The 21,802-nt window shown below is 35.1% G+C and overlaps 1 protein-coding gene across 2 annotated transcripts in view; it reads right to left on the bottom strand.

Moving 5' to 3' along the window:
- Nucleotides 1-512: 512 nt before the first annotated feature.
- LOC110992293 (FERM, ARHGEF and pleckstrin domain-containing protein 1) overlaps nucleotides 513-21,802 on the bottom strand; it is a 54,238-nt gene continuing 32,948 nt past the window's right edge. For both annotated transcript variants that reach the window (XM_045629681.1, XM_045629682.1), the window contains 14 exons: nucleotides 8,164-8,394; nucleotides 7,789-7,879; nucleotides 7,539-7,668; nucleotides 6,798-6,960; nucleotides 6,475-6,542; nucleotides 6,023-6,203; nucleotides 5,456-5,593; nucleotides 4,930-5,027; nucleotides 4,281-4,404; nucleotides 3,629-3,772; nucleotides 2,944-3,050; nucleotides 2,451-2,593; nucleotides 1,965-2,081; nucleotides 513-1,786 (listed from right to left, as the gene is read on the bottom strand). In XM_045629681.1, coding sequence (XP_045485637.1) covers nucleotides 1,735-1,786; nucleotides 1,965-2,081; nucleotides 2,451-2,593; nucleotides 2,944-3,050; nucleotides 3,629-3,772; nucleotides 4,281-4,404; nucleotides 4,930-5,027; nucleotides 5,456-5,593; nucleotides 6,023-6,203; nucleotides 6,475-6,542; nucleotides 6,798-6,960; nucleotides 7,539-7,668; nucleotides 7,789-7,879; nucleotides 8,164-8,394 — 1,787 coding nt within the window. In that variant the 3' untranslated portion in view covers nucleotides 513-1,734. The remainder of the gene's footprint in view (nucleotides 1,787-1,964; nucleotides 2,082-2,450; nucleotides 2,594-2,943; nucleotides 3,051-3,628; nucleotides 3,773-4,280; nucleotides 4,405-4,929; nucleotides 5,028-5,455; nucleotides 5,594-6,022; nucleotides 6,204-6,474; nucleotides 6,543-6,797; nucleotides 6,961-7,538; nucleotides 7,669-7,788; nucleotides 7,880-8,163; nucleotides 8,395-21,802) is intronic.

Raw genomic sequence — 21,802 nt, 5'->3', positions numbered from 1 at the left:
GAAATATACTTTTGAAACTGTTTACTTTGTTTTATTCAGCCAGACCCTGGATGACCGAGCTTTGCTCGGTATTTTTTTATTTTTATAAATCGTGTTTTTTGTAAATTTTATATAAGTACGAATTACATACTAATAAAATGATGAAATATGAATAATATTTTTCGATCTTACCGACAGAATAATAAAAAAAATTGAACTGGTTTTTTTAAAGTTATTAATTTAAAGAAAAAAATAATGAGTGTGATAGAACACGAATAAAATGAAATTTTCTAGAAATGATTCCTAGCTAGATCGATTTATCGCCCCCGAAACCCCCCGTATACTAAATTTCATTAAAATCGTTGGAGCCGATTCCGAGATTCCAATTACATATATATATATATATACAAGAATTGCTCGTTTAAAGATATAAGATAATAGCCTAATATATCGAGCAAAAATAACAATAATAACAAATCAGTGATAAACTTAACACTAGGGTATAATGGTGTTTGGTAAGTAAAACAAATGCATTTCAATAATTGTAAAATTTATTGCTTTCATCTATATCTATACAAATCTATTGGAGATGTATATTAAATACAACCATAAATAAATTAATGTCTTAAAATTTGGACATTTCTTCATCTTCGTCTCACTTAAATTATAATAAATTTAAGTATACTTATTCTTTCAAATGGACTGTAATTGTAAAAAATAACATTTGATTTCAAAATCATAACCGCAAATTAATCTGATATTTACGTCACTAGATAGGACATTTTCATATTTGGACTTTTTATTTTAATACTTCTAGTAAGATGTCAATAAATAAAACAGTTTGTAAGAAGCTGACGGGTTCTTCGCCGCACCAATAACGGAAGATCAGCTCTAGATCTAGTTCAAAACGTTCATTCACAATCTAAAACTTAACTTCTTGACTTTAGAAATATACAAATTAATATTTCTGCCTTGATAAACGTTTTATTGAGAAAGAACGAACTATAAGCTTCAAATAATTTTAAACATAAGTTATATATATGGAGAAAACCGGCCTTAGATATAGATTTCTTGAAATATGACTCCTATATGTCAAAACATTGACATACGGAAGTCACATTTAGCGTTAAGTTTCTAAATATTACCCTGGTTAGTATGGTATATATTACCCATGTATATATAGTATATATATATAGTAACATGGTAACAAATATAACTTTAACCTACGTATTGTAAAAGGCCGTTAGTATTTGAAGCTTCTAGTACATTAATAATAAGGCTTTAGTTCGTCTGGCAACACGCAAAAGGGTGTTTACACAAAAAAAAACATCAAGGAATCATTTAAGACAAGATAATATTTCGGGAAGCCATTTTCCTATTCATATATTTGTTAGGCTTTTGTTAACAATTGCTGCTTGGAATAGAGAAATTACTTGATATTAGGCCAATGTTAAAACAAAGCTTTAAATTGCGGAATGTCTAATTTTTGTACTTTATTAAGCGCCTATAAAATTATTATTGAACATATATTAAATTATTATCTGTAACGTCAGTCATATTGGTCAAATATCAGCGAAACCATATTTGTCAAATCCTGTCATTTAAATATATATGCCAGGCCGTTTCGAGCTATTTTTGATTTTAAATTTGTTTTTTTTAAAATACACGATATATGGCACTATTTTCTATGAGACAGGCCCTAAGACAAGAAGTTCCTATATAATTTAACGTTTGGTTTCTAGAATTTGTTTAAATTTAACAATTGTGACGAGATTGCATCATCGGAGTTTGCAGCACTTCCGTCCACCTGGAAATAATAAGAATAACGTTTGTAAGTGAATACACAAAAAAGGCCGGCAACGCACACGCGAGCACTGAGAGTGTCCATGGGCGGCGGTATCACTTAACATCAGGTGAGCCGCCTGCTGCAACACAACCATATTTGTGCATCTACTTATTACTAAGATTCCCTTGAAAATACTCACCTATTGTAGGTGAAATTACTATCCGCTCTGAAGAAGTACACGTGACTCTTGTACTGCAGCTTGAACACAAAGTCCTTTTCAATTCCGTCGGTAGGAGAAGGGGCGCTTACACTGTACCTAACATAAGAATAACTAAATAAGTAATATTCGATTATACCAAAGATAAATAAAATTCAACAGATGGTTATAGCAGATCAGTGTAACACATTTTTAAGTCTGTGAAGGTCTTTAAACTATCTATTTATTTCAAATCAAATCAAAATTCGCGATAGCCGTATATGCAATACACTGAAAAGTAAAAGTAACCAAAGACATTTAAATTAAAATTAATTATAAGAAATGAAATTAAAAGTATTTTGTTTAGCACTAATATTCACTTAGCATCGATTTCAATGTGTTGGAAGAAAAAATATTTTTTTTTATATTTGTGGGTAGTTTATTATATTAATCATTTAACTTATATTACAACAAAGTGTGTATACATACCCTAAAAGCGGCAGTGACGCGAGAGGTGTCTCGTCCTGCCAGCTCTTGTAGAAGAACAGCGAATAGAGCGCGAACACAACCCATAGCTTCTGCCAGCCGTGCGAGTTTTTGAACTTACGAAGTAAGTAACCGGATAGCTGACTCTGAAGAAATAAAAATATGTAACATACAATCCCAATAATCTTGTAAATATGGACTTACTATATGGTATTGAAGAATAAACTATTATGTAAAAGATGTTAAAATCTTTCAATTATGCTATAAAGATATAACGTACATGTATGTATTCAAATCGCTTCAGATTACGACTATCATCTTAGAGGTTCAGGGCCCGGATGATTACCAATTAAGTATTTTCTGGCACAGAAGCCTGATCTCACGAAACAGATCTGAAGCCCAGACCTAAAAGCTTGAAACACCACTGATTGGTGTTTTTAAGTCTTCGCGTATTATTTATTACTTTAAAATTAGTAATAAATTGCATTCAACTTACTCTAAGTGCGAGGTGTAGATGATCCCTAGTAAGCGAAGTAGCGCGATGCCAGCATACGTAACTGAGCGCGTTCGACGTTGACACGTTCGTATTTACGTCCGTGTTCTCTGTGTGCGTATACGTAATAGTTAATCGTAATTTATATATATGTGACGTTTTTGATATATTATGTGTATTAGATTTGACAAATTTAAAACCAAAAATATATCTTAATATATATATTTCTTGTGTGCGTGTGTATGTGACTGAACTCCTCCTAAACGACTGGACCGATTTAGACGAAATTTTTTGTGTGTGTTCAAGGGGATCTGGGAATGGTTTAGATTCACAATTTTGTCCGCTGGACAATGTTTTTTTAATTAATTTTCAATTTATTAGTTGTTGTTGATTTTGGAATGTTTTACATTGGATCCGACAGACGGCGCTACCATCGCAGTGTCAAATTTTAAATAATATTCGAATTTTAATTTTAGTCTGTCCCGAAATTTAAAAAAAGTTTTGTTATCATTGTGTTATATCGTGTGTGACCATGTGCTGGATCGTTAGATATTGTCATAACATTTGAATAATAATTTTCATCAAAATGGCTTATTAAAAATTGAAATTTTGAAATTAAAGACGTGTAGACAGGACAACGTCTGTCGGATCCGCTAGTCTTCTATATATATTCAAGCTCAAAAAGTACCTGTGTCATTATCAATATGTGTGAGTTGCGTATCGACGAGCGTGCGTAAATCTTGTGCAGCCTCAATACTATCGGAAAGCGATTCCCACCAACCCGAGTATTCCACGTCATTGCTCATACTTATCAAAACTGTGGACTCTTCATCTGAAATATTTTAATTAAGATAAATTAAATTTATATGGTAAAGTCGCATATAATTATCAGTTACGTGTGGCAAATTGCAAAAAATATTTTGTACTCGCGCTGTACCCACACGCCTACTTAACCCACTAATGTCGATGTTCAAGAGTGACGATATTTCTTCAACAACAGATGAAAAAAAAATATATATATAACTAATGTCATTGAAATCAAGTCAATTGTTGAAATCACCACCAGTTCGCAAGTCAAGGGCGTAGAGCGGGTAAGAAGAACTGGCAAGAAACTTTCCGCCACTCTTTTCAATCGCCAAGTTTTTAATACAAATTGTTTGAACTGGAGCAAATCAATCCCAAGGATTAGGATCATTTAGGTATTCGTCACATTTATAAAAGGCTTTATTACTTAATTTACTTATTGATAATTCTCTAATTTCGCTTGGGAGTTTGTTGTAAAAACGAATACAATTTCCATATAAGGAGTGGTTTATCTTCTGGAGCCTAATCAGACTTACCGACTACGTTGATGGAGTGCGGTAGATCGCTAGGTTCTAGTCTCAGCCGGTGCAGAGGAAGAACACTATGCGCACGGAAGTGTCCGCTTGAAGACTTTGATGCTATCAGTAGTAAGTCGCTGAACTGTAAACATGTTTAAATTGTTAGATACACTGCACTGTTATATAGCATTACATAATGCTTTCATATTTATGTTACAGGTTTTCAATTCAATTTCAAAAATTCTTTATTCAATGTTCAATAACAATTAAAAGTGCAAAACTACATGTCCAGTGTACATTATTTCCTGGAATGTAACAAACATATAACTAAACACGTTTTTTATAAAAGCCGTATATTACAGATTTAAGGATAACCTTGATGGCAAGAAAAATGTAGAAAGTATCCTTAAAAATATATAATTTTCTTTTAATGTAATAGGAGGCAAACGAGCACCGGCTCACCCGATGTTAAGTGATACCGCCGCCCATAGACACTCAGATTGCCAGAAGGCTTGCAAGTGTGTTGCCGTCGTTTCAAGTACTTTTCTCAAAATTTTGAGTAGTTTTAGTGGGTATAATTTTAATTTTTTTAAGTATAATTTTAGAAAAAAGGCGTAGTCTTTTTTTAAAAGAATACTTAAACATTTGTATCCATAATTGTACTCACCAAAAACAGCATCCGTTGTTGAAGACCTTTGGACGAATGCTTGTAGACGCATCCGAGTCTTATGAACTCGCGTTCCGCTACAAGTAACTTGTCATATCCTGTAAAAAAAAATATGTCGAAATGTAATTGTAATTTGTACCTTCAATTGGTATTGCCTTGAACTATAATTAAAAATAACTTCAGTATTCAAGGCACAATTAAAAAAAAATTATATCATAATAACAAAAAAACCTTACCGAATACAGATTATAAGTTAGTAAATAGTTAAAAAGTTGTCAATTTTTGTAAATCTGAGTGTGTGGGTAAATTTGTTAGGTTGTTATTTTAAGGACCGTTTAGACGTCACTCAGACTTAAATCTAGTTTAAAGAGCGGTTAAACCATTTGAAGAGACTAGATTATGACTTAAGGTATCTGAGAATTTATTTTTTATGCAAATTGCGCCATCTATACGTAGCATTAGGTGACTATCCGCATATCAGAGACATCTGCTGTCAGTCATTATAAACAATACTGTACAGTCTTACCAATAATATCCCTTTGCAGCTGACAAAGCGTGGCATGGTTCTCGACGTGTCTCAGCTGTGTGAGTGCAAGACTTGCAGCTTTGCTTGCCAACTCATGCGCAGACAGGGCTTGCTGCCCGCATGTTGCTGACCATAGTTCTGTCAAAAAAATCAAAATATTAAAGATCACATTTGTATAACACGTTTGACGGGAAGGAATGATGTTTGAGTTCTTTACATATTTCTATTATACTAGCTGACCCAGCAAACGTTGTTTTGTCATGTTTTTGTGCCAAAAAATAAAAGTTTATAATTAACAAAAAAACATAAGGGATGATTGTAGAGGGGTGAAAATTTAGGGGGGACCACCCTTAGGGGGATGAAAAATAGATGTTGTTCGATTCTCAGACCTACCCAATACGCACACAAAATTTCATGTTTGTAATCGTTTCGGAGGAGTTCGGTTAGTAACCCCGTGACACAATAATTTTATATATAAGAAGATAACATATTTTGTTATGTTGTATGTATGTTACAATAAGTAATTTAAATGTCAACGCCAATATAACTAGTATACATATGTAATACCATGTGTCAAGGTGCAATAATGCAGCAGTCTGTGCAAGGGGCGAAGCAGGAGACAGGCAAGTGGCAGAGGTGAAGAGAGGTCGAAGGCGGTTGCTTCACGAGACGCCGCCCCTCCGCGACGTCTAGCACTTTCGACTAACGCCACTAAAGTGCCCGCTTGCTCCGTATACTCTGCGTATGCCTGACGAATTGTACGTTAGTATTACGTATACACAAATTAACGTATTGGAATTGTATAAAAATGCATATAATTTGGTGTTGAAAAACTTATATGAAGTCTCCCAAAACAATGCCTCGATTATAAGGACGGTGCTCAAATTAAATTTAAATATTTACTTAATTATTATTTCCATCTAAGACATAAAACTACTACAAGCTTATATGAAACATATTGTAAAATAAAAATATAATCAGTTTAATAAAAACTATATGAAATGTATAAAAATACTCACATCATACGTATTAGACAAGTAGTCAAAGAGTAAATCTGCTATTTTTCTATACTCCGGTTCTTCGACATCTGGAAGACCAAAATAAATTGAAAATATCTTGTTGTTTAACTATTACCAATTAATATTAAGTCCTTCCGTATTAAAACAATCGCTAAAAATTACTTTAAAAAAAGAAATTATATTTTCATCTTGCAGAATTTATATTCTTTTGATGTAGCTAAATTCTAAGAAAAACTCTGTAAAACTCTTGGATGACCTGATTTTAAACCTTTTTCAGTATTAGTAAGGGGCATGATCCAACAGGAAAAATCATTAAAGCTTACCATGCCTGTTATTTGAGGTGACCAGTGCTCTATCAAGTCTCGCCAGTAGAGCACCCGCGGGCAAAGCAAGAGGCTCCAGGGCGAGACAGGCCTTCGCTAGCGCCGCTGCCTCAGCCCCCGAAGACGCCGTGCGACCAATAGACCCTACGCGTTTTGACCAAGTCTGAAAAGTTTTTCTGAACATATGAAAGATATACGGATGGATGACTTTCGGTTTAGTGGTTACCGAAAATGGAGTTTATCGGGATCCTAAAAATTTATTTTATTTATTTCTATAAAGCCTCAATATATGAATGTAAAATATACACATGTTTGCAACGTTTAATCTACTCGAACACTGAAGGTAACCTTCAGAGAGTTACCTAGACGTTAATAATGTTGAATATATAGCCACCATGATAAAAATAATTAATTGATTTAATAATTAAACGATTACAATATCAAAGAATAAGTCATTTTACAGGCACGTGTACGCATCCATACGTGCGGAAAGAACAAGACCAGTTTTTGTGAAGTGTCGATAAAGTTTCAAATAAAATAAAATTTGAAACGTAAATAAGATAATAAATAGTATGTAAAATTAATAAAAATGTATATACAACAGGTTTTTGACATACCAGTCACATCCCGCTAAGTCGTGTCAATGAATTAAGGTAAGGAGTGGTCGTCAGCACTTTTATTTAGTTCCACAAACAATACATTTACAAGCTGCATCCAAGAGTACTTAACTATGACACTTACAACAGTAAGAAGTTCCAAGTCCCGCTTGTAGGTGCGTTCCGTCATCAGTAGTTCCTTAGCGACGTAGTACGTGACGTCACCGGCCTTGCGCTTACACGTCACATCACCTAGCGTCATACGCGACGATAAGCTGAAAAGACAGTAAAATCATTGGATAAGAATAATTGTAATCCGAAATATCTTAAGAAAATGTTTAATTAAAGAGTTTTTAGTGTCAAAAAAAAGGAATTTAAAGAAAAAACATATGTACCTATTATTATTCCGCCTACTCAGCGTGTCGCCCGCGTCGCTCTCGCCTCCACTCAACACGTCCATACTCGTGGACTCCGAAACTACGTTGACTGAAATATATAAAAATATATGTAATCCCTTTTTGCACAATAATATTATGTGTAAATTAATTTTGAGTTTGAGTTTGAATTAAATCGTTTCCTATGTGAATTACGGGGTATATTTTAGATTTCGTGAATGATTTATTGATATCACTCATTTATTAACGTTAATATCAAGATTTACTTGATATCAAGTAAATCTTGATATTTACGATTGGGATTAAGTTGTTAATGATTTGCTAAAAAAAACTACAGAAAAATTTTATTTATATATTTAAATAATTTAGACTTACCATGTACGTTCCCATTGATTGCGTCAACAACGTCCGTATGGTTAATTATATCGCTATCTCTGTCTTTCTCATTATTATTATTTTGTCTCCCTCTAGCCACGCAGCCATTTAACGTCCGCCTCTCCAGTGGTGTGGACGCGTGTAACGGCGGTCCAGAGGGAATTAAATCCGCGCTTGGTGACATACAAAGACTGGCCGATGATATCGTGTGGTCCTCGGGCGATATTTCGTCTGTATGTAAATAGAAATATTGATTATTTAATAGTCGGAAATCGTGCGGTGGGAATTATAAATTGAGGGCTAAATTTATTCTAAAGGTTTGGGGTATAGAAACGAAAAATAAAATGTCTTGAACAATAATAATCTAACTAGGCGTATATGGTTTGCTAGGTCATATATTAATTTGAAAAATAAATGAGTAATTGTAGTATACGAACTATCTACTAATGCTTTGAAGTTTGTATAATATTTATGACATGCAAAAAAATAGGTCTCTGTAAGGAAAAAAGATATTAAAATCATAAAATTATATCATGCATTAAACCTGTAAAAACAAAATATAAAATAACAAAAACCTGAAAATAGTAATTATAAAATGCAAAGGACGTACGAAATGTACAAACGACTTACATAACATCCCAGCGGCATATGTCGAGGTAAAACTCAATTGAAAAAAAACGATTCATTAAATTTTAATTTATTGTTTAACTATCCCCGACCCTGAGGGTAGTGTATTGCAGGGGTACCGTACACTTACATATAAATTAAAAAAAACGAAATATAACTATACAATATCATACCGATCCCTCAAAAAACGATAAACTAATGAATAAAATATTAACATTACAGTCTATACGGATTGTACAATCTCCATCGAAAAGTCGAAATACTTAATACTATTCGATTTATTGATGAAAGTTATTGCACTAGCTACCATCTTCACTGACATGACTCGCGCGCCGCATACTTTTATTTATCATATGTATGATAAATCATAATCACAAACTATTATATAAAATAATTTCGCTTTCAGTGCATTAAATCAACCAATCAACACTTGTGACAAATGAGACAAAAACGTTGGAATATTATGTATTAAAAAAAGATATAACAAATTAAATATGTTTGTGTTAATAAACTCTCTACACACATTCCATTACAACATTTCCTTAAAGTCTATCAGTATACCCTTTTATAACACGAAGTACTGTATAAATAAATGTGACAGAAGTGCGGCGCGCCCTAATCCTAAAAATTGCTTCGGACACTTAACGACTTATAATTGAACACTACACGGTCAATGTGAGCCACATAATACACTTCAGTGCAAATTAAATCTTTTAAAAAAGTGCCAATTTATTCAATTACAGGAATTATGAAACAAGTCGTAAAAACCCACAATCAACCGCGAGTTTAAAGATCACAAGAATTAACATTATTAAATAATATAAATTTTTATCTACTATAACCACATCACATTTCCAATGTCTAATTCATAACAATTTGTCATTGAGGCGAGTTTTAGACCACAGATCATATTTGACAGTCATATTAAAAAAAAATCATGTAATATATCAGTATCAGCACTACAACGCAAACAGTACGAAAACAAATTCTAATACAGTTGAAACAGCTTGTTTTGGGTATATATTAACTTAAGTCTCACTAAAAATGACCCAAAACTCGTCTCAGAAAACACATACATATATCTAAAAGAAGAAAAAAAACATTAAAACGTACATCCTCTAACTAGTTCTCGATAGCATACAGCACACCATGCCAACCTAAATTGCCTTCGTCTAACTACAAATTTCACGTCTATAAGGTACACAATAGCCTGAGGATTAATTTATATGGATATATTAATTCATGGCATGGCATAGCGTGCAAACTATTCACTTTGTAGCAGTATTATTTTAGAATTCGTTGCATTCCACGACTACAAAGTCGTGTAGCTAAACAAATACAACCCAAAAAATATAACATTTTTTGGGTTGTATTTGTGCATTTAAAATACAAGTAATAGAACTTAAAACATTCTTAGTACACAAAGCAACAAATTGATAGATGTGATAGAGCATCTCATCAGATGTGATACCAATCAAACGAGAAGACAAAATAATACTGCTACTAGGCGTAATGGTAACCGTAGTCTTTTAAATACAGAAGGGATTTGTAAACATCACATACGATTCAAAAAACAATAATCTCGCCCTTATTATAAAGCGTTTGTTATCAGTTCCATATGTTATTATAGGATAATTGTATGGATTGAAACTAACACTGTTCACATTTGCCGGAGACAATGTGTACCCTTCATATGTTTTGTTTTATAATTACCATAAAGCTATTTTTAAAGAACAAAATGAAAATATTGACATGCTGTCGATATCATGTTAACAACTGCAATTTTTAATCGAATGTATTCGATATGCACAATATTATGATCAGGTATAAAATAAGGTGCAAAAAATACTTTAGGCTTTCAAAGTACACATTGTCTCAACAAATACAATTAACAGCGGCTACAACTATACGATAATTGTTTATAATGCATTACGATTTCTCTAATTGTTAATATTACCTATATACTTTATCAGTAAATGGGGGGTGTAGGGGCAGCGTGAATTTCCTAATAAAATTCTTAAACTATATTAACTTTCTTAATGTTACTTTCGTTAATTTTTAATGACTGGTGAAGCGAAAATTTACTGCGTAATTGAAGAACATAATTGCTTCATTTGTGGTTGTTTTTCGCCATACAAACAATGAAATGCCTACACGGCGCTTGTACGATATTCATTCAAGTCGCGCATGACTTGACGTGAACACGTGAAATGGAACTTCAAACACAACATTATACAAAGAAATCGTTAAAGTATCTTATCTAAATAACATAATCGTTAGACGAAATAATTTTTAAAATGACTAGATTAACCCATAATCTCTATATAAATGTATATTTTTACAATAAAATCGCGTTCTGATGTCATCGAAATAATAAAGTTCGATGATTACAGTGAGCCCAATGTAAGTTTATATTGAATTAAACAATTCACGTTAGTCCAAAAACTAATATTGTGATTGAACCATTTCATTTCTGTCGCGTCTGTATTTGCAGTTAGCACTAACAAATGAAATAACAACAGCGGTAGGACTGTAGGACTAACGAAACGACAACATTATAAAACTTCCACCACGCCCACTTAGATAAGTTATTTTTTAGTTTTAAGTTGAGTTATATAGCGAATTTTTGAGCAGACATTGGCACATCGTTCATCTATCATATAAATTATTATTAAGAGTATTGCTGTAGGTATTGTGCTGTTTTTATAATTATTAAAATGATTTGAGCACATTAATTAAGAAACAGAATCTGTGCGCATTAATCAAACTGAATCACAGCCTCGAACTCTAAGTATTAGGTTAAAATAATAATAAAAGGCGGAAATATTTGGCACTATATCTTAGTATTATACGATGGGTACATACCGATATTACTGAAAAAGTAGAAAAAAAACGATTGGCACAATAAAATACCGATTCCCACAATACTCTCATTCCACGATATACCACTAAAATTATTAAGCTAGGTAAAGGTACCGTAAATTAGTTCATGCATCGATTTACTCGGGATTAACGCTAATATTTAATAAATATCAAAGTCACAATGTAAATGGTAAATATTAATAACAAGTGAAGTAGAATTGAATTACTAAAAGTAAAGGTTTATACAAGGCCGAAGTACCGAATAATGGATTTACACTCAATAGGGAGTCTAAAGTCGCGTCTAATCGCGCTCATCGTCCGAGCAAAGAGGAGGCGGTAAAGTGGACACATCGAATTTCTGCTCAGGGCTATCGCTGGAAGCCTGCGAGTCCACGTAGTGACTGGAATAGAACCGTTCTACGTTGTTCAAGCTAAAGCGTTGGTCAAGATCTCTAGTAAAGCGCTGTTGACTAACTTCACTTTCCATGTCATGCTCGAATTGCGGATAGCATTCTTGCGTTTGAAACATGTCTTCCTCCTCATACCGATCTGGGTAGGGACTGCCTCGATATGCCTCGAATTCATCTTTATCGTGAGGTAAATCAGAATCTGAGTAGGCGACAGATTCGCCGCGCTCCAATAAGTAGCTAGTAGATTTAGTCATCTTTGGAGCCCGTTTAATAGTATCTACAGGATATGCGTAATCATCAGAATCGTCCCTGTCACTTTGTTCGTTATAATATTTAGACCTCATCTGGTGCTGGCCAGAAGACTCACCAAGCGATTTATCCTCAGATCGATACCCACCAGCTGACTTTACCCTTTTTAATGAGGATTGACGGCTGCTCTTATTAGAGTATGAAGCCCTGGGAGGACTATCCTCAGGTACAAACGGTGGCTCTTGAGAATCGAGATATGGGTGACGTAGTCGTCCCAATCTATCGAACCTTGGGAAACCCATTTCATCTTCGTCAGCAGAAGAACCAAAACCTTGAAACTGTACTGGTGCGATCGGAATTGGAAAGTTTTGCTGATCATATGAGGCATTTTTATAAATAGTATACTCATGTTGATCTTCATCTTCGGAGTAGCTAACTTCTTGAACATCATAATTTTGGGAATCTGCTTTTGACAGCTCCGAGGAACCAGATTCGACTTCTGGAACATAGCTGTCTGAGCACTCGGAGCTCTCCATCCTTCGTAATGTGTCTTCAACTACTAAATATGTCCCTTTTAGTTTATCACTTTCAGAGGAACATGGACTTTTAGTTGAATCTTCTTCCAAAACATCTTGTATTTTTTCCTGCCTCCTACGCGTAGTTACTTGCTTCTTTCGCCTAAATGTCTTCATTCGCTCGCGTGGATCCCGAATAACATCCAAAGAACTGTCAGTATCATTCCCACTTGGAGGACTTTTCAAAGAAATATTTCTAACAAGCAAAGACTTTTTAACTGGTGCTTTGATTGGTTGAATTGGTGGAGATTCTGAACTAAGGCTACTCGAATAGTAAGGAGAACATCTCGACAATGGAGTTTTTCCAGATCGTTCAATAGACTTCTTCTCTTGAAAGTCTCTATGTATGGGTGGCAATTCTGGAACTGATATAACTGGCAAATCTGCAGTCCCAAGGTAATGCTCATGAAAAGACCAACTTTTAGGTTTACTACGATATTGTTGAGAACTTTTGTATTCCTTTATTTGATTTTTCGACAGTGTTTTATCGTCGTAACTGGCATGTTTAGACAAAGGTTTATATTCAGATCTGATGATTTGACCACTCGTTTCCTCCCGGATTATATTCGAAAACTCTTGACTTTGATATCGTTCGGTATGTTTGTCTTCTTGGCTATACAATTGCGAAGGCATATCAATGTCAATTTCGGATTGCTGACCATAATACGGTTTAAAATCACTATCTTCACTTTGACATCTAAGCGTGGGCTTTATAAATCTATTAGTTTGTTCTTCATAGCTAAGGCTTTTGGGAGGAGCTTTAAGAAATCGCGTTTGTGATAGGTCATAAGAAGAGGGATAGCCTTTCAATCTTTGGTCAAATTTAAATATTCCATTTGTGTGCTTTTGAAGGCTACTTAAAGAGCTGGAGCTGGATTTATCAGATCTGTCACTATAACTAACAGACGAAAATTTCTCAGGTTTTACTGAACTAGCTGCTAATCTGTTCATAGAGTGCTGCGATGTTTCCTCAACATTCACGCCACCGTCTTTTATTGGAGATTGCTTATCATCGTCTTCTATTTCGAATTCAAAATCCTCTTCAATGCTGGGTTCTTTAATAATTATTGTTTCGTGTTTGATATTATCAGATGTTTCTTGACCAGGCTGATCTTCCATAGCTGTAGCAACTAGCGTATGACTTGTACTTGCTGACCAATCCGATATAGACTGAGCAAGAGTTAATGTACTATCGCTTTTAGTGCCTGAACTATCCATGCACTTTTTAGAAATCGTAGTTTCAGAACTACATAGTTTATCATACTTGATATTATTCTCAGAACTCTTTTCTAGGCTGCTACTTTTAGAGCTGATTTCAGTTTGTGATCCAATTTTGGGCTGTTGGTCAAGTTTTTTACTAATATGCGAAGATGGAAAAGATTTCGGAGTAGTATTGTCTGATTTTTCACTCTTCGGTATCGATACTGCTGAAATACTCTCAGACGCAGAGAGGTTGGCATATTGCCGAACCGTGTTTGTGCCAGTAGACCATTCTGAAATGCTTAAACAAATTGAAGTGTCTTCAGAATGGGAGCTATGCGTACATTTTTTTTGGGGGAGCCCAATTTTTACAGTTCCATCCAAATCAGTACCAAAAGAACTTGTCTCCTCTTCAGAATGACTGCTATGACTACAACGTTTACAAGTTCCTGTACCACTAATACTAAGTTTAGCAAGTGCACGAACTGTTTCATCAGCATTTGTTTGTGACAGTAAATCATCTATTGAAGTGTCTGAATTGTTCGATCCACAAGAAACCTTGTGCCCACTAAATTGAGAAAATCCTTTATCGAAATCTGGCGATAGACTTTTACTATCAGCACCAAACACATCATCAGTGTAACCGTGATCATCATCATAAACGGGACTATGATTAGTTGGCGATTTTTGTGGTTGGCTAATAATAACTTTATCTTCAATGATACTTTTGTTATTAAATGATTTATGATCTGCAGTAGTACAACAAGAACCTACGTCTCCCATAAAACATGAAGCTTTAGTTATAGTTGAACTTAAACAAGATTTATCATAACTAGGAATAGTGCCTTTATTAACAGATACCACTTCAACTTGTTTGTCAAGAGGATCAACCATGTAACCAGATTTATCGTAAGGAATAATTTGTGGTTTCTTTGGATCATCAGATATTGGCTCGGGAGATTTTTCAGACTTTGATTCTGGAACGTCCCTTTCTAGTTCTTCGTCGTTATTCAGAGTGTCACTATCATCATCCGAACCTAAGTGTGCTTTCGAACTCTCTGACTGAATAGTTACTTTAGTGGCTTGTTCTGGTTCGTTACTCATATAGTAAACCTGTACTTTATCAACGATGGGAGTTTTTAAAACTCCCTCACTAGAGGGAAGTGAAGGTACTTCATCCATATCGCTGGATTTCTGACGAGACACTTCAGATGACTCATTTCTTTTTGGAACTTGAGGCGGTAATTCCGGTAAAGGCCAATCTTCTGACTCTTGACTTTCACTGGCTGATGACTGTTTAGATGGCAGAAAGAGGCTTGACGCTCCTTTTACGTTTCCATCGCCTGATTTTGCTTGTAAACATGGCTCATCACCCCTTTTAATCTTCTTTTCGGTGTCGTTCTTTGATTCTGAATACATTTCACTAATTTTTGTTTGGTCGATGGGAATATCTGGCATCTCAGCCGAAGTTCTTCTATCAGTATCAGATATATATGCAACATTTGCATTACTTGGAGGATCAGAACTGAGACTAGCTTGATGGTCACTTGAATTCAGTGATTCTTCGTTAATACTCTCGGATCTCGAACATGCTTTGGTAGAATCCTCATCAGCGCTGGTTTTTTCCGATGCTGTGCTACGTTCTGATATACGAGACAAGGTACGTCCAAAATTTTGCCCATAACCTATAACGACATCGGAAGCAGTTGATGAAGTTGATGGATAAAGAAAATTAACTGGGAAATCGTTAAGATCATCTGTAAACTCTGCATCCGTAGAGTCTTTTGAAGTATTAGCTGAAAGTGGTGGATTCTTTGAAAATGATTGAAAATCATCAATCATTCTTTGATTTCCATAGTCAAAAACATCTTTAGTAATATTTAGACTTTCGTAGCCTTCATGATCTTGTGGAATCCAAGCTTCTTCAATACTAGTACTATTTTCACTTCCCGAAGCACCGAAGAACGGCCGCCAAGTTGGTTTTAACTCTTCACCTCGCCGATAAGCTTCTCCCAATGAACCTGATGTGGATTCAGTTGTTTCGAATGATCCTCTAGATTCAACGCTAAGTGAACCCCTAGAATCCATACTCGATTTAGAGGAACTCTTTTGCTCGTCAAGACGACACTTACGACGTGACGATGAATCATCAACACTAAGAGATCCTTTAGATGGGGTTGTTGTTGTCGTGTCTATACTAGACTTGGAAGAACTTTTTTGATCTGTATCTTTTAATGCCCTCTTTTTCATTAATTCACGTTCAAATGATGATGTTATAACATTCCCATCGTCATCAAAATCTATTGTGGTATTTTGATCTTCTTGTGAAATAGTAATAGCAATTTTTGTTTTCTTGACAGTTCTTTCTAATTCCTTTTTTATTTCGGAGTCTTTTGATGTAGCAGATTGACTAGATTCGGATTCTTCAATTACACATTTACCAATTTTATCCAAAGCACTTTTTCTTACACTTGGCCGTGTTAATTGTTCAACAGTTTTATCTAAACTCTCAGAACTTGATTCAGAGTCTGACGGTCCTTTTTGAGAATCAACCGGTCCTTGTTTTTCCAAGGTCGGAGTCGGTGACTTTCTAGTTCCGAATTTTGATGGACTGCGAGGACTTTCAATACGTCCCAATTCTGGTATTGGTGATGGCGACTTAGAGTGTTCGCTAGAAAATGTATGTTGGGATAACAAATGCTCTTCTCCATATTCCATAGCTTGCTTAAGTTCTTCTAAGCACTCACGGTCTTTTTTATTTAACTTTTCAATATCTTGAGATATACCTAACGGCCGTGCTATCGAACAACTGACACTAGATTCATCATCAATTGAACTACCTTTAATATTTGCACTAGATGGACTTAAATCTTTTTCTATACTAGTCCACGATGTTGACTCAGAACTTCTGGATCGTTCCGCGCTTAACTTTAATAATTCACTTCGTTTTGATTTGGCAGTTAATAAGGTTCTTTGTTCATTTTTCTGCTCGGTAGGCGATACATCATTTGTGCTACCAGAACTACCTGTTTGTTCACCTGATTCCGATTTTGGTACAGATTTTGATGTACTAGAATCTATGAATGGAATATTTTCAACAGTAGGACTATTTTCCTGGGGTGGAGTAACAATAATTTTATTTTTGTTTTTTAATTTAAGAGATAAGTCATCTCTACCGGTGGGCTGTTTCGATTTAAGCAACCGTTCTGTATCATTATCTGGAATTTGGGACATTGTTTCATGTTTTAAAAATTCAACCAAGCTCGCAGATGATTCTTCAAAAGTACTTTGAGGTTCTAAGCCTTTCTTACTTATGTCTGACAATGGCACATCAGTCTCTGTAGTGTAATCGTCATAGTCAACAGTCATCCACGAGCCCGTATCATCACTTCTGCCACGATATAGTTTGGATTTCTTGTCCTTAATTGTTTGATCTTGATCCGAAGAACTATCTGCATCAATATAGGGAAGCGATAAACCTAACATATTACTTTCATCTGACATTTTTAGTTCACTCACTTCAGTTAGTGACTCTTCTTCGCTAGTCAGACGTGTAATTTCAGGTTTCCTTTCCGTAACTAAAGTATGAATATCCTTATCGCTTTTACTTTCTCGAAGTTCGTGCTGGCGTTGTTTATTGTAGATTTCAATTTTTCTTCTCTCCATAATGACATGTTGGGTATCGTTTTCAATAACAGTGTGCTGAGAATTTGTAATCCATTCGATAGAAGAGTCATCTTCAGTTTTTTCTTTATAACTATTTGAGGGAGATAAATCTTTAGTATCATCTTTAGCGGATTCTTCATTTACTACTGGATGAACATCAACTGTCACAACTTCCTGTTTGAAATGTTTATTTGTATTGCATATAAAAGCATCATTCTGCATCACTGTTGAAGGAGTAACATAATTTCTATCCAAGCTTTTGGATTTAATTTTGGCTTCAAGCTGATTCTCCACTTTTCTGTCTAAGCTCTTAGACTTAATACTGGAAATAACTTTTTGATACACAACCTTACCTTCTATCTGCTGCTTCATTTCTTGCTTCTTTGACAAAGTTTTTGGAGACTTGGTCAGGGCTGCAATTTCATCGAATCTGTCTTCTAAGGATTGACTATTTTTGTCATCCATGCTTTTGTTAATTTTGCTGTTGGAACTTACCGCTTTCTGATCTTCGAAACTTCTACTGATTTTTCCTCCAATTTTATTATCTAATTTTTTCGGCGACTTGGCTATAAAGACGTGATCTTCGGCTTTACTACTTATTTTTGTTTCGATTATTATCTTATCCCCTTCTGTTTTAACGACTATTTTATCTTCGGGTGGTGGGAAAGGAGGTAAAGTATCTTTTACTGGACTGATTAAGGTTTTAGTTTGTTTTAAAGCAGCTTCAAACAACATTTGTTGTTTTTCCTTTCGTTTAGCAATTTCAGTATCACTATCTTCCTGAGATTTTGTGCGCTCCTTACTACCTCCCCTTTTAACTTCCATTTTCTCAAGTGATTTAGATTTTTCTTTAGTAGATTTTTTAATAGTCTGCTCAATTTCTTGACTTTTAGCACGAACCATGTCTAATGGTGGAACAGTCAGGAAATCTGGTCTTTCTTTAAGCGATGACGGTAATGATTTTTGCGTTTGCAAAGATTTTACTCTAGTAGCATTTGTATCTAAAGAGCCACATTTATTAAGTTTGCTTGTTAGCTTTTGCTTTTCTTCGGGTTTAGCTTTAATGGTAAACTTTTTCTTATCTTTCCGTTTAATCCTTTCTATATCAGGTACAATCTGATCTTCACTTAAGTCAGAAAGTTTTCGTATACTTCCTCTAGGAGAGTTTAATGATGAAGTAGGTGATCTGGAGGGTGATTTTGATAAAGGCGAACGCGATATCGGCGAAGGGTTAATTGGAGATCGCGAAGGCGATTTGGTTTGGTACTTAATTTTATTTAAATCATGTTGCCGCTTAAATGAACGTGGACGTCTCTGCTCGACTAATCCCTCTAACAATTTCATTTCCTCATTATCAATTGCAACAGATTTTAATTCTGTTTTAGTATCAGAAATATGGTCCTCGTCTTCCTCCTCAATTTTTTCGATGGACTCTTCTTTCACTGTGGTTATTTTTGATAGTCTATCTTCTATTAAAGGTTTCTCTTCTAATATATCACCTTCTTCATTTGTATCCTCCATAGTGTCATCTTTTGAGGAAAATGCATTCATCGGAGGTAACCGATGCAGTTGAATAACTGGTGTATCTAAGCTTTTCGCCCGCCTACTTGCAGTAGGGGAATCTTGCGTAGCTTTTTGACGCTGCAATGAAAATACTGAACCTTCTGAAAGGTTTAACCGGGCATGAGCGAAAAGAATAGGAGTTCCACCTCCTTTACGCAGCATAGGAGATATTAATTCATCGCGAAGACTTTTTTTGATATCTAGCTTACTGATTTCCTTTTTGATAGATTGTGTGTTTTCTCCTTTATCTTCTGACGGTGTTGGTGTTGGCATTCCAGTCACTTTTTGTATTTCCATATCGGCTAGATGTTCATCGTCAGATTTTAAAAACTCGGTACTTTCTAAAATAGGCGACGGAATGTTTTCATTATACTCCCAAGTTGAAGAACTTTCCTTACTTAACTGTTTAATGTCGGGTGCCTTTAAGACTATGTCGTCTTCAGAACTAGGAATCGATATAGATCGTTCTGAGATACGCCTCAACTCTGTTGCATTACCAGATGGATTTTCAAAAGTCTGAGGTTTATACATTGCCTCAAGTTCTGCTAACTTTCTACACTGAGGAGGAGAACCCTCTATTTCTGTAGAACTCATGGTCTGACCTCTATGCCAAGCTCCCGATGTTATCTTATCATACTCTAATTGTAAAATAGGTTCTAGTTCTTTACGAGATTGAGGTGGTGAAAATTCAAGTTTTGGCGCAGCTTCTGTAGTTCCAAAAACATCATCAGAGTCTACACTTTCATCATCCGATGAAAAAGATGTAATTCTTATCTTATTACTGTTTTTGTTTTTTATTCTTCCACCAGTGCCTTTTTTTCCACTACCTCTTAGTTTAATAGCTCTTTTTGGGGGCAACTTGTCAGACTTAGACTTAATATCAGCCCGTAATTTTTCTGATGCTGAGAGTGGTTTAGGATCCTTACATATTGGAGCTTGAGGTAGATTCCGGCCATTAATGGCGAACTTAATATCATGAAAATACTGTTGATCCTGCCTCATACTATCCGTTTTAGAACTAGTGGCCGAGTCACTTTCAATTTGACTTAGTTTAGAATTTAATGTTTCTAATAAAGCAGAATCCAAACATTTTGAAATATCCCTTTTTGGACTAGGCAAGTGTTGCATTTTCCCACTTTTATCAACTTCTAACGTTATGGGATCAACCTTTGATAAGTCAATATTTTGGGTGAATAAGAAATCTCTATTCTCCACATCTAAAAATTTCATAGCGTGATCAGCTTGCATACTGTTTCGTGGTGATTTTGGAGATTTCGGAGATTTTGGTGACTTGGGTGACTTGGGGGATTTCGGCGACTTTGGCGATTTCGGTGATTTAGGAGACTTTGGTGAACGCGGTGATTTTGGATGATCGTGATATCTACATCGTGGAATGGCATTAATTATGTGTCGACCATTTTGTGGCGGTAAAGTTATTATATCAGGCGGCTGCGTTTTATCTTTATTAGGCGATGGTGCAGTACCATTCATAATATGTCTCTTGTGTAAAACGTATGGAATGTCATAACTGTCTTCAACTTTCTTTGTGTCATTAAAACCAGCTTTGAATGCATCAAACTCCTTAAAGTAGTTTTTAGGCAAATCAAAACATGGCCTTTGTTCTGCATATCTTATTGGTAATTCGAAATGTGATCGTTTTGTGGCAATTGGTGGTGCACTTGGTATTTGTCGAAAAATATAATCTTCGTCACTCGATTCCGCTGGAGTGAGATCTATGGATTTCTGGTGCATCAATACATGTCTACGTGAACTGACACTGCTGAATCGAGGTCTATTGGCCAAGCTATTAGGATCACTCTTTGTTCTTTCAACAGTAGGATGTATGTATGGAGCAGCATTATCAGCGAGACGACTACTTGAACTAGTGTCTAAAATCAGTTTTGGGTGATATTCATCAAAGTGTGTTTTAGCCATAAGCTCCTCCTTTAAGTTTTCCTTTCTTATAATATGTGTATGGATCTTTCCGCGCATCGTTTTATCAAACTCTGATTGAAGTATCGGTGCAGTCTCTGATTTCGAAGCAGTCTTTGCTCGACTTTTAGCATATTCGATACTATCCATAGCCGGTAATATCCTCACATTCACATCAGACTCATTAGACGACTCTTTTACGAGATGGCATGGTGGGTTTTCTTTGCTCGTAGAACGTGTCAATGATTCTATTTTATCTTTATCAAAACTAAAAATAGTTTCGGACGATCGGCGTCTCTGATAATTTTGTATTTTTACAGTTCTATTACTATCAATTTCTGTGTCTAAACCCGCAATTTTATCGGGCCAAATATGAGTAGTTCTGGGATGATTATCCTCTTCTTCTGTGGATAAATCATCAATTTTTTTGGGCGGGCTTAAATCAGAATAGTTGCCATACTGATCCAGTTCAACGTGCTGTAAACTTGCAGAATGCATAGGCGAATGCTCTTTGTGTTTGTTGTTACTAGGAAATGTCGAATAAGGTGTAGGAAT

Source organism: Pieris rapae, chromosome 10, assembly GCF_905147795.1.
Source record: "Pieris rapae chromosome 10, ilPieRapa1.1, whole genome shotgun sequence".
NCBI classification, from domain to species: domain Eukaryota; kingdom Metazoa; phylum Arthropoda; class Insecta; order Lepidoptera; family Pieridae; genus Pieris; species Pieris rapae.
Note: the sequence above shows the minus strand (reverse complement) of the source record. Positions and strands in the feature narration are given on the sequence as shown.